General features: G+C 37.2%; 1 protein-coding gene across 2 annotated transcripts; it reads left to right on the top strand.

Annotated features, from left to right (window-relative positions):
* The first annotated feature begins 3,178 nt into the window (after positions 1-3,178).
* Positions 3,179-13,560, top strand: LOC128666306 (serine/threonine-protein kinase pim-1). 2 transcript variants are annotated; one of them, XM_053720809.1, is made up of 6 exons: positions 3,179-3,423; positions 8,125-8,225; positions 8,645-8,695; positions 9,231-9,594; positions 10,732-10,908; positions 11,030-13,560. In XM_053720809.1, exons 1-6 carry the CDS (start codon positions 3,339-3,341, stop codon positions 11,206-11,208), a joined length of 957 nt encoding a protein of 318 aa, XP_053576784.1. In that variant the 5' UTR covers positions 3,179-3,338; the 3' UTR covers positions 11,209-13,560. The 2 variants fall into 2 exon arrangements, with proteins under 2 accessions (XP_053576784.1, XP_053576783.1); XM_053720808.1 differs by lacking the exon at positions 3,179-3,423 and adding an exon at positions 6,226-6,861.
* The last annotated feature ends 477 nt before the right edge of the window (positions 13,561-14,037 follow it).

Genomic DNA, 14,037 nt, shown 5'->3' with positions numbered 1-14,037 from the left:
TGTCAGGTGGGTGAGGTGTCACTTCACAAGGAGATCACAGGAATCTCACAGCTTCTGTGGTGGCTGCTGTTAAACAAAGTCCAGCCCACAACTAAATTTGGATAATAGAGAGATACTTAGAAACACTAAAAATAAGGGGAATAGATAGATTTAATTATACTTTACTGGTTAGAGAAAATTATATTGTGTGAAAATTGCAGTTGACTGGAACAAGAGGTGAAAACTCTATGCCCCTAGATTTAGAATCTGGGCAACTCACAATTGTTTACAGAATTGGAGTATATTAAATAAACGCTTTGGCTGCCAGAGGATTATATGAACAGAGATCTAATGAGGGTACATTTAACTGGCAGCTGAAGACAATTTGTAGTAAAACAGTCTAGTACATTAAAGGGACACAAGTCAAAATTAAGCTTTCATTATTCAGAAAGAGCAAGTAATTTTAAACAACCTTCCAATTTACTTCCACTAAAAAAAAAAGTGCAGTCTTTTTATATTTACACTTTTTGAGTCATCAGCTCCTACTGAGCATGTGCAAGAATTCACAGAATATACATATATGCATTAGTGATTGGCTGATGGCTGTCACATGGTACGTGTATGCATTTGTGATTGGTTGTAAGGTTAAATCGGTCATCAACTTCAGCAGCTGTTAAAGAGACAGTCAAGCAAAATTAAACTTTCATGATTCAGATAGAGCAGCAATTTTAAACAACTTTCCAATTTACATCCATTAACAAAACGTGCAGTCTTTATTTTTACACTTTTTTTGAGTCACCAGCTCCTACTGAGCATGTGCAAGAAATCACAGAATAAGCGTATATGCATTTGTGATTGGCTGATGGCTGTCACATGGTACGTGTATGCATTTGTGATTGGTTGATGTCTGTCACATGGTACAGGGGGAGAGGAAAGAGACATAACTTTTAAAATTGTCAGAAAAAAAATCTACTACTCATTTGAAGTTTAGACTAAGTGCTATTGCATTGCCTTGTTATCTTTCATTTGTTGATTATGCAAATCTACTGTGTTGACTGGTCCTTTAACATCTTACTGGAGGTTAAATTGCAAAATATGGCAGTGATAACAATATGCAAAGGTACTAGTGAAGGCAAGTACAAATGGGAGTGTACTAAAAAGTGAGCATGGGGGGGGGGGGGACAAGAAAACTCACTATACAAGGACATTATCATACAGTAGGGGGAAGAAAAAAAAACTTCCTGAAAAGTGATACATTAAAACTATAAGTAACCCGCTGATTGCCATAGAGGCTTGTAGTGTGTGTAATGCAATGTATTACAGTCAATTTCTGGCAACCAAGGGGGTAAGAGACTTGTCTTTTCTCATAGGTACTTTGCAGAAGGAAGTGAACTATGGGATAATCTTGTCACGGAATTAAAGGAAGAGCCAGTAAGGGACAACCCCACAAACTGCACAACAATAAGGATATCTGATATTATTTGTTTTTCAGTGGAGTGATGTGAGCCATATAGATAACATTGTATTCACGCCTGTGGGATGTGCCAGACACTGCACTTATTGGCTAAAATGCAAGTCAATAGATAATAAATACAAAGTCATGTGATCAGGGGGCTGTCAGAAGATGCTTAGATACAAGGTAATCACAGAGGTAAAAAGTATATTAATATAACCATATTGGCTGTGCAAAACAGGATTATAAAGGGATTATCTATCTTTTTAAACAATAACAGTTTTTGAGTTGACTGTCCCTTTAAAAGCATAGATTATCAGATAAAACCAAAGCAATTCAATTTGTGAAGAAAACTTTCCACATACGGTAATGGTCTCTGCATGTCTTATACAGCTGAAGCTCTTGGAGACTCAGATTCAGTAGACATTAAACCCCCCAACGTGCGTTTTACATTAACATCTTTCAGGAACGATCCACTAAAGAGAGTTGTCTTGGCACCTATGCTTACTTTCATCCAACAAGGTTATCTTTCCCAGAGCAGTGCTGATCTACTGTATTTTAGTTACTACATTATGATTCAATTTATCTCCTGTGTTCAAGGTAGTTACTAGTAAGAAGAAACAGATGGTACTTTCAGCACATGAGCACACAATTGAGGGCTAAATTATACTTCCCTTCTGCCGAGTTGTATTCTTTTAGTAGTAGGGGAAGAATTAAATTACATGTTACTGTATTTCATTGTTAGATTACTATAGTTTTTTAAAGGCAACACTATACTCAAAATGTAAATCTCTTTAAAACATTTAATCATGTATAATAAAAAAGGCATTTTTTTTATTAATTGTGCTTGTTTTTTTCTGTAATTTACCAAAAAATTGTTGTTTTACTTAAAACAAGTTTTATTGTGTTATTGTACATGTAGAACTTGTATAATCCTATGTTTAGGGGCATGTAACCCAAAATATGCTTTTCAACAAATGATATCAAGAGAATTAAGGAAATTGGATAATGGAAGTAAATTGGAAATTGTTTAAAAATGCTGCTCTGTCTAAATCTTGGAATAAATAATTTGGGTTTCAAGTCCCTTTAAATATGAATTTATAATACACATAGTGGTATGCAAAATTATTTTTATGTAATTTTATTTTTCAAGGTTTTAAATCACAATTGTTGACTTAAGTAAAGTACGTAAGTACTTTCATTTATGTTTAAAATTGGTGAATGTTTGCCACACTGCATATGTGGAACAAATTCTGAAGTACAGGTATATTGCTCAGTATGTTTTTGGATTCATATACAGCTCCCTACTTTTAAATTTCTTTACATGTTATATTTGAGCATATTTCTCAGGAATCACTTAGTTTATACAAATATGAATATTTTAAACAGAACATCTACATAAAAATATTGTATCCTCTCTAACAACCTATTTTACCCATGTATTTGTTACCTATTTCTGTACATTACATATAACCTTCTGTATTCATTTGTCATGTGAGCTGACAATTTAAATGTTGTGGTGAGACTAATAATGGCTGCTGAAATACGTCAGGATAGTAATTGCTCTCTGAGCAGCTGAAACAGGCAAGGGTTTGTTATTAAACTGAATGCTCTGGTGTATAGAGCACGCAGTTCCATACTTAGCCATTCATTGGTGAGTGGGTGTGCTTTTAGATGGGGGAGGGTAACATGGGTGTCCACCTACACCCCCCTCACCCAAGCGCCACCCCTGCCTCTGACAGCAGTGTCCTATTACTGAGTCCTTGAGGCTCACTCAATGTGAATCTTTCCATCTGTGAAGCTGTCAGGAGCTCATTACTGCTTGGACTTTTATCAGCCTGAGAGCACAGTGCCCAGGAACCTGTACGGCACCACAATCTACTATATACGTCCCTTGCCAACCAAGATGTCATCGGTACAAGTCATTTACCATCAAAAGATTCACAATTACCTTTTAAACTCCGTCTTCCCAAAAGATGACATGCCAGTTGGTGAGTAACAATTTTACTGAATTTGCAGAGCCTGGATGACCTGTAAAAGCCAAGAAATGTTGCTGATTAAGAGAAAATATAAATTATTTATTTAGTTATATAAATAGACATTGTTATGTGTACACATAACCCCTTCCCTGCCAGATGAGACTTTCAGAGGGGACCCCCTTCCTTCCTAAAGATCTAATGTGATCATACAATTCACCATAGAGATGGGAAACAAACAATATATGTTTGTGTCCAGCTTAGTCATGAATTGCTGAGGATGAATCATAAACCATGTCATGCACCTTGCTATCATACCCACAAGGAAAGATCATGGGAACCCAGCTCATGACACACTAAGCCTCTGGAAGAAATAACAGAGAGTTAGCATGTGATCTGCAGCAGTACTCTCTTTAACATCTGGGAGGTGTGTTGGGATTTCCAACCAGACATATTCTCACTGGAAAGTTCTTTGAATTTGCAGTGTATCTAGCTGACTTATATACTTAAAATCCTGATACTGTTAATAAGATTTCAGAATATTGCATGATGACACAGGAAAGTACTATGCTGATTTTGTAACTGGCGTCTACCCTGCCAGATACAATATTTATGAAGATTGCAATGTTGTTGTTGTTTGCCTACTATTTAGTGAGTGACCCGCTCAGACTAAAGGCTAGTGACCTCTGACTTACAAGTAGCCAAATGTTAGCCTTGTTGATATGTATATTAAGTTCTTGAATCCCCTCCAATGTGCAGTAACCATTTGTTTGCAAACATTTGTTTTCAGGTTTTGTTATCAGTTTGTGTGAAGTTAACCTTACATAGTATTTATAGCTAGGGCTGAACTACACTGACATTAGTCACATTGTCATATATACCTGGACTTGTTTTTTACTATTTGATCTTTGCAAATACAGGCAATAAATGACATGGCACAGTGGAAGTATTTTGCTTTCTCTAGGAGGGGTCTACTTACTGGAGCAACTGTCATGATTTTGTTGGAAGCTATGTGCAAGTAAACCAGGCTGTTTGAGAAACTTTAACAGGAGCATAAATACCTTTGCACATTGCAGTTCTGAATTGTCACCCAGTTGCTTTTTTGCTGTGCTTGACATAAAATGTTGTTTATACTTCCTTGCAAGTTGATAGTAAAATATTTTCAGAACTATCAATTTTAAAGGCATCATAAAACATATTTGCCAAACGTTTTAGAACTTTTGTGTTGGCACCCACTGATATAGTTTACATGTACGCAACATTTCTCTAGCTATGAAGAGGTTAAGCAATATACAAGAAAGGTTGGGAAAATTCCTGTAAGATTCTGGAAAAAAGAAGTGACAGCTTTTAACTCAGCTCTGGCTCCTAGTGGAAATGTTGGGTTTGCAGCTAGAGGTTACTTCTATAAATATACTGAGGTTGTGTGCACAATAACATTTAGGCTAGCTATTTTTCATGCAATAAAAAAATGATTTGCTTTTATTGCAAAGGGTAAATGTAGGCTACTTATTGCAGTATGTAGTTTTATATGCACGGATGTAATCTTGCAAGCCTTTGCACAAACTTGCCAATACATATGTGCAATACTATTATTATTGGTGGTATATATAGAAGCATACTAATGACATGCAAACCAGCTGCAGGCAAGCATAAACTGGCAGCTTCACTATGGGAATCCCCACCGCTGCAACAACATTGTACATACTGTATTATTATACTCCTTATGCCACTAAAAACTCAAAGCACCAGCTACAATGTTTTTTTTTATCAGGCAATATTACTGTCTGGGGTGCAAATTCCTGTTAACCCCTTGGATGCCTGAGAAAGCTGAAACTAATTTTTTGGCTATACTTTGCAACTCTCTCTCTGGCATCCAAGGGGTTAACCAAGTTCCTATCCACCACAATATTGGCAGTCCCCTATTTAAATAATATTGTAATGTATTTTCATTTTGATGAGCATTATTCAGTTCTATACATTCTTGTTGTGTAAGGTCACAAGCAGTGAGATGTCTGAATGGTCAGTCATTTGCTATTTCAGTTACAAAATGCAACCAAATGAGCCAAAACTGGAAATGCTTGTTTGGTGCAGTTTTATTTTGTAGGATTGTGATCTCATTGTATTAGAAGCACAATGACCAGGTACACATATAGCTGTGGCCGCTGGAGGCTGCTAATGATTTTATGAGCTGATTAAGGTGGGAGCTCAGCTGAGCAGTAAGATAAGAGGGGGCTTCAGTCAGCACATAATGGTGTCAGTAAATTAGTAACCAGTGTATAAAGGACATCATAAATCTCATGGTGCTGTTACCAGATATCTAAAAATCCTAAAAAAAAGGCAATGAGCCTCGTGATACTTTAATTTATGAAAAGTAAAATTGTCTTAGTTAAAGCCAACGTTTTAATGCAAAAATGTGTTTACTAATTTAAACTGCAATTTATAATAAAGCTATTGTATTAATCAGCCAGTTAATAAAATTACAAGGACGTTGTGTGTGTATTCATATGTATATATTAAAATGGTCGAGAAAATAATTCAGAACACTAAACCCAGAGTTTACTATTTATATATAATTGTGTATATATATATATATATATATATATATACACATACAGACATTTTATTAAGTTGTGTTTTTTAAGACAATGGAATTCTGTGCTTTCCTTTGAACCATCTTTGGCCGCACGCAGTGAGCTAAACCCCCTCCCTGTCCCCTCAGACCACCCTTACCTCAGGCGCCCTCACATTTGGCGCCTTTACCTAGCCCCCCGCTGTCAGCCAATGGGAACTCGAGGCAGATTAATCTATCTGGTTATGAGCTTTACGTGTGACACAAAGTAAATAACACAGCTCATTGTTACATATAACATTATGCTGTTGTTGTTGTTGTGCTAATTAATACCCAGAGTACCAATAACAATACTCATAGCGTGGGGAACTACACGCTTGTGGAAGAAAATGAATGTGGGGCGGGCTGCTGATGAGGGACTGATCTTGCATTTGAAAGCAGTTAGCGCTCACTGCGTTTATTGGCCGCTTGCTCAAGCCCCGCCCTTATTAAGCCCAGAATAGTCCTGGTAATCCCATACTATTGGCTGATTGCTACAATTTCCCGGGCCTTTAGATGTGCAATGATTGGTGTAGAAGAGCCGGTTAGAGCTGCTGCTGATTGGCTCTATATTCCTTTTGCTATGTGGTGATTGGCTGAGGTATGCACTGCACTGTGTTGTGATTGGCTGTACTCAGCTCCGCCGGCAGTACACAGAGCGAAGTACTCACACGTGCAGGCGTTGTTGTGTGAGGAGATGTTGTTGGCTGCTCACTCTCTCTATAACGAACCGCACATGGCACCCAAGTGTTGTTACCGGCAGCCCGGCACTAAGCCGAGGATACCCGGGAAACCCGGCGGTACCCAGACCGGGGAGCAAGGAGCGGCGGGCGGCGGCGCTGCAGGTAACTCTTTTGTGACTGCGGGTCCCTAGTGCGGGAGTAGCTTCGATTTTTATACAGCGCACGTGCCTAGTGTGTGTGTGTGTGTATATATATATATATATATATATATATATATATATATATATATATATATATATATATATAAATGCGTGCCGCTCCCTTCGTAACTATATGAGAACATAATACATTTAAAAAGATGTTTATATTTTAAAGAATACCATAAGAGTGTGTGTGTGTGTATATATATATATATATATATATTTGTATGTTTTACATGTGTTTCATTTTGTTTGTGAAAATATATATATATATATATGCACACAGTTTGTATATCAGATACATACGATGTGCATTTTACAAGGTTTTTTTTCTCTCTCAGTAGTTTGTATCTATTCAGTGAGTACATAATTGGGAGCACTGTCTCCTGCAGCTGGTACAGGTCCCTAGCTAGCACCTCCTGCACAAATCTCAGGTGCTTCCCCAGCTAAGTTTGTTTCTAGATAATGTTTGTATGATGACCAATAGCAGGTTTTATTTAGTCTGTACTATCTTGGTTAATCCTTGGGATTGCTATAGTTCATTCACCACTGTTACTGTGTAAGTGACATATATAATGTATAGCATATGCTTCAGGGAGTCTCATATATTTTGGTGTTGAAAGAGCATATATGATATTATTGTGTTGTCACAACATAAGTACGTGCGCTAAACTTGCATGTGCTGCAGGGAGTGTACAGAGTCACGCTCATTGATTTTCAGTGCTGCAGATGAGCGGTGCTCAAAGGCTGCAGCAAGGTGGGTGGGAGGAAGGTGCTGACTGGGGTGGTCTCCATTGGAGGGAGGGGTTTCCCCGGGATACCCGCAGAGTTGCGTGGGATGGGCTTCCTGGGAACAAATTTGCATCCCCTCTGTAGGGAGTCTCCCATCGGCTCTTCTGCACACACTGTATGCTTTCCAGTAATACTGCGAGCTATCACTCTGCATTCACTGACCTTGTAGGCAATAAATGAAAACACCACAAGATTTGAGCATTATGAGTCACTGTGCACATCTGGGAAATGTATGATGAGTAATATTCACATTGTAAGATCACAAGAGCATCTTTGTGCCTGATCCACACTGCATTGATCTGACTAATGTTTACTGCATCTGCTTTTTACAATGTTTGAAGGTATTAGGATGGGTCATTTTAATTTTATATTTTTTTTTTTTTATTATTATTATTTATGTTGGAGTGTGGCTGATCTGTTTTTCTTTCCCTAGTAAAAGAACCGTTCGAGAGCTCTTACCAAGTGGGGTCAGTCATCGGTACTGGAGGCTTTGGGACAGTTTATTCTGGTGTGAGGATTTCAGACAATTTACCTGTAAGTATAACAGTCTTTAATGTGCTGCAAAATATTTCCATATTTTGATTTAATTACAATAAATGTTCAAGCTTATGTTTTCATAATTTTATAATGCCGTGTTTTTTTTTGTAGTTTTAAACTTCAATTTTGATTCTTTTTTTTTTTTTTTTTTACTCTACTCTATGCAAGGTTGCTACAAAATAAGAGCTATTGAATGTTTAGATTTGTTTACCACATTAGGGTGTTTTGTGTTGAATGCAACATTTTACGCACTAAATTATATTTACTGATAAGGTCAGTATCTTTTACACCAAGGCAGTAAATACTGTGTACTAAACAAATTCTACCAGCTAATACTCTCTAGTATGGATTTATTTTTTCTTTTAAATATTGATACATTTTTGGATTATGTATTTTAACGCTTACTTTTATTTTAGGTCGCGATCAAGCATGTGTCCAGGGATCGGATTGGAGAGATGAAGCTCTTGGTAAGATTCTTTATTTCTCCCCCCCATGCTAATGCTTTATATCTGAATCAGTCTGTATCTGGTTAATTTTAAAGGTACACTGAACCCACATTTTTTTTTCTTTCGTGATTCAGATAGAGCATGCAACTTTATAATTTACTCCTATTTTTCTTCTTTTGCTATCTTTATTTGAAAGACATCTAAGGTTTTTTTGTTGTGTATTTTAAGATCTCTGGACAGCGCTTATTTTATTGGTGGATGAATTTATCCACCAATCAGCAAGGACAACCCAGGTTGTTCACCAAAAATGGACTGACATCTAAACTTACATTCTTGCAATTCAAATAAAGATATCAAGAGAATAAAGAATTTGATAATAGTGGTAAATTAGAAAGTTGCTTAAATTGTCATGCTCTCTGAATCACAAAATAAAAAAATTTGGGTTCAGTGTCCCTTTAAGGATTTAAATGTTATCTTAGTTCTAAACAAACAATTTATCTTGTGCATATGTGGGGAGGCAATACTCAACTTTTTTTTTTTTTTTTTCCCCCTTTAGAATGGGACCCTTGTTCCACTAGAGATCTATCTAATGAAAAAGGTGTCAACCGGCTGCAGAGGGGTGATTAGACTGCTTGATTGGTATGAGCGACCAGATAGCTTCATCATCATTATGGAGAGACCTGAGCCAGTGCAAGACTTATTTGACTTCATCACAGAACGGGGAGCTCTGAGCGAGGACCTGGCTGCTAATTTTTTTCGACAAGTTGTGGAGGCTGTAAGACACTGCCACAAGTGTGACGTAGTTCACCGGGACATCAAAGATGAGAATATCCTAGTAGATCTACGAACAGCTGAACTCAAGCTCATTGACTTTGGCTCTGGGGCTTTACTCCGGGATGCTGTTTACACAGATTTTGATGGTTAGTTTTTATAATCATTAACAAGCAAACTACTTTCCCACTAAACCAGATAACTGTTCATTGATCTACTCAGTCGTAATCCTAACCATACTGAATTATATGTTGTATATTTGCAATCTGATAGCAAGACTGTTAGTCACTATTTCTCAGCTACTTAATACAACTGCCCGGTTTGGGTTAATGTCTATTTTTGCGCAAACCAGCATGTCCACTTGTGTTCTATCGAAACATCTATCTGACTGGCAGACAAAATCACTGAATTATTAGAGATCATAAAGTAGAAAAAGAATAGGCTCCATGTAAGCTTAATAAACGGATACAATGGAGCAGTAGTGCAATAACACGTGCCAAAAGCGTAGTCCGCTCCAGAGCGGCAATATTACCTAGAGCAACACTGACACATCTGATGAGGCATATATGCATAACCATCAATCACCCGCTAGCTCCACTGAATGCATTTCTCCTGAACCTACCTATATATGCTCTACTAGTGCTAGTTTTGCATAATCAACCATAATATTATTACAAATTAACTCTGATTACCTTGTATCTAAGCCTCTGCAGTCTGCCCCTTATCTCGGTTCTTTTGACAAGCTTGTATTTTAACCAATCAGTGATGGCTCACAAATAACTTCACTGAAGTGAGCACAATGTGATCTATGACACATGGTCTAGCGCAGTCTTACTGAAAAACTGTCCGAATGCACTGAGATAAGAGGCAGCCTTCAAGGGCTTAGAAATTAGCATATGAGCCGGTTTGAGTTTTGTTTCTTGGTATTCTTTGAAAGCTAAACAAATTTGATGGTAAAAGTAAACAGTTTAAAATTGAATGCCTCATCTCAATCATGAGTTTACTTTTGACTGTCCCTTTTTTTAAGTTTGAAATTTGATTCAGATAAATTTGAATCTTGGAATCCACATTTTAATTTAAAATGATTATTGAGCAATATACTTTCAGTTGAATCAATTTTAACAAATCTGCTAAAGTGTTGACTGATTTTCCCTGTCAGGTCTTTGACAGAATAATTTGCAAGAGAACTTGAACAATTTCTTTTTAAAGGAACTGAAAAAAACTATAATTAGTCTTTTGCATTTAAGTGTGTTGCAAAATAACATCACTGCTTTTCTGTCCAACAGGTACACGTGTGTATAGCCCACCAGAATGGATACGGTTTCATCGGTACCATGGATGTTCTGCCACAGTCTGGTCCCTTGGCATTTTGCTATATGACATGGTATGCGGTGATATTCCTTTTGAGCATGACGATGAAATTCTAAAAGGCAAAATCCAGTATCGCTGCAAGATATCTAGAGGTGAGATTAATGTTGAAAGTTTTTACTGTAATTACATGTCAGATGTTCGCAGTGACCCTGTATAGCTGCGGTTATTCTGTTCTAAAGGTGGATTCCTGACCCTTTTTTTGTTATTTTTCAGAGTGTCAACACCTAATTGAATGGTGCCTTTCAAAAAGGCCTTCAGATAGACCTTCAATAGAACAGATCCTTTCTCATCCATGGATGTCACAAGAAAACTTTCTTGACCCAAAGGATGCTATAAAAGTGTCAAGAAAGATGGACCAAGAGGCCACTGGCACAAGCCATGAGGGACTTTGATTACATATAAAACTTCTTGCTATGTGATGTGGGAAGCATCTGAGACGCTGTCCTGATATGGATGGGCTGGCATGGGCTTTTGCTGGCCCAGTTTGCTAGCTGGGACTCCTGGGGGGCAGAAGGAGCTGTCAACTTGTGAGATACCTTGGGAGACCCTAGCAAGGAACTTCTCTCCATAGAAACATGGTGATCTGAGGGCTGACAGATGCCCGTCATCTTTTCCAAAAGACTCTGGCAGGGAAAAGGTGAAATGGCTTAACGGGCCCTAGTGCAGATTCTAAAGTGGGCCCTTGAGTCTAGTAGCTTCACAATCTGCAGACTGCGGTTTTACATTCTTACTAGCTGCCCATTTTTAGATTGTGCATTCACTTACTACAAAACTTATTGCTAAATATTATACTTCTGTTTTATTTTTTCATTTGTTAAATTCCACCTCAAATAATTATATAATGAAGTCATAATTATCAAATATGTCTGCCTTGTTTTTAATGGGCAGCTAACAGAAGAAATCTTTAGTGTAAGTGTTTGTAATGAAATGAATGCACTGTTCAAATTGCTTGACTGTAGCTTCCCAGCACTGAAGACCGTACAAGTTAAAATTTAATGCGAAGTAGTGGGAATGCTGCTTTTCTGTGTGGAAATCTTTTCACACTTTTTTTTTTTTTTTTTCTCTTTGACCAACAATGCTCAAGTGGAATAAAACAATCCACTTGTAACTTCAAATGACTGAGTAAGAACTGTCTTAATGCTTTTAAATATCAAATGCTGAAAACAGTCTTTCCTGGAGTCAACCTACCAGCTGCTTTTTGTTTTATTTTTTTTATATAATTTATTTTTGTGTACATTTTAGCTGCTGGAGGGGCCTTGAATGTGACGTAGCAGTGAGGGTTAACTCCAACCTTCCTCAGGGAAAAGTGAGTGTGATAGGGATTTGTCAAACTCATATTCATTGGGAAAAGCGACAAGTGTAGTGGGAGTCTGAAAATGCAGATTAGGTGACTTCCCACTGACTGGAGCTGGATTTTCAGAGCTAGTTTACCATAACTGCTCACTGCAATCTTCTGTCTTTACATTTTACCACAAAGTTGGGTTCATGTTGTGTGTGTTTTTGTTTCTAGAGTTTTTTCCTTTATCATTAAATGTTCTGTCTTTGCTTTACATTTTTGTAAACCTTTAGCAAAAGTTTTACACTAAGTAGGAAATGTTCTAAAATGTAAGTTGACAAATAAGTAGACAAGTACTGAGGACCTGTTGCAAAACAAAGCTCTACTACTGTCCATTTCCTGAAGTCTGTTGTTGCCTTACTGCCTGTAATGTCAGTTACTGGGAGTGCTGTAGAAGACTTCAGGCTCACTATATAGGACATTACAGGTCGCCCACCCCAAACAAAAAAATCCTGTTACTATTCTGCTCCCACCAGAGTTGTCATCCACATCCCATTTGTGCTAAATAGCATTGCAACTGTTCACGTACGGTTGCTTCAACCCAATTTTAATCTGTAAGAGGATCATTTGGGCAACGTTTTCACACAGCCTGCTAACCTTGTATAGCTGGTCTACTTTGTCAAGATAGCTATAACCCATCAAATGTTTACATTTTTATTTATCTGAAATTTTATATTTGAGACAAAGCATAAATCCAGCAGTTTTCGTGCTTTACCTATTGTCTATTAAATTTACACTCCACTGGCATAAATATTCATTTGGAGTGTATTTTGTGTGATACAACATAGCAGTACTCCAGCATTAATAAGTAGCAGGCCCCCTCTCGCATCAAAGGTTAAGGAAAATGCACATTGGAACGTTGGTGGGGCCTCTAGAAACACAAACGTTTTTACATCCGTAAATGAGATCTACATATTGCCACAAGAGGATCAGCCTGTAATGTGTAACAATCCTGTAGGCTACCTGGTGTGGCAGCTCATACCTAAAGCGTAAAAATTAACCCCTGGGCTCATTACTGTATTTTAAGAAAGGGATGCCATAGGGTTGAGATTGTTTTGAGCACGATGCTGACCATTGTAAAGTACTTGTGCAACCCATGTTCACATAGCGCAGTTCCTTCAGAGTGTCCTTGTGTATCTGGTCATTCCTGCACTGTATTGAAATGTTGAGGTCATATGTTGGTTCATCCTGTACTGCACAGGATTCTCTGGTCCTATTCTAATTTATTTTATTTAATCTGGAGAATTTGTGGCTCATGTTTGTGTTTGCTTTTTATTTATAGACCATTTGTTTTCTTTAAAATATTGTATTTATATTTGTTACATTCTGGAGATCAGATTTTGCCTTTGGTCAGTTTTTATGTAAGTGTTTATATTGATTTCCTTTTTAATAAAACAATTTTTTTTTACCAAGTACCTTATTGTGGTTTTTACCTTACTAAAAAAAAAGTGATTTTTATTAATGTGTAAAGAAATGGTTTCTCAAAAAAACTCGCTGCTCAATTTATGGCAAGTTTAATGTCCCTTTCTAATAAAATCCAAACTCTGTAACACAATGGACAGTAAACACTAACAACTTATGAGTATGAAAGAGGGCTAACCATGAAAACCACTTTATAAATTTTAAGTTATTTTTTTTAACCTCCATCTTCAACTAGGATTTGACTCCTTCCACACTGACTGGTAAGCAGAACTCACTATTGATTCAGTGACACGCCCTTATGCATACAAGTGGTTTTCAACAATTATAAATTCCCCCTTTAGGTTATATTATACTTTATGAAGCGCCAACATATTCCACTGCACTGTTCATGGATACAATTTTTTTTTTTTTTTTTTAAATAAAACAATACAAGACTTGTAAGATGGGACAAAATTTACAAACA

The sequence above is a fragment of the Bombina bombina genome, chromosome 7 (assembly GCF_027579735.1).
Source record: "Bombina bombina isolate aBomBom1 chromosome 7, aBomBom1.pri, whole genome shotgun sequence".
NCBI lineage: Eukaryota > Metazoa > Chordata > Amphibia > Anura > Bombinatoridae > Bombina > Bombina bombina.
This window is presented reverse-complemented; position numbering and strand designations above follow the sequence as displayed.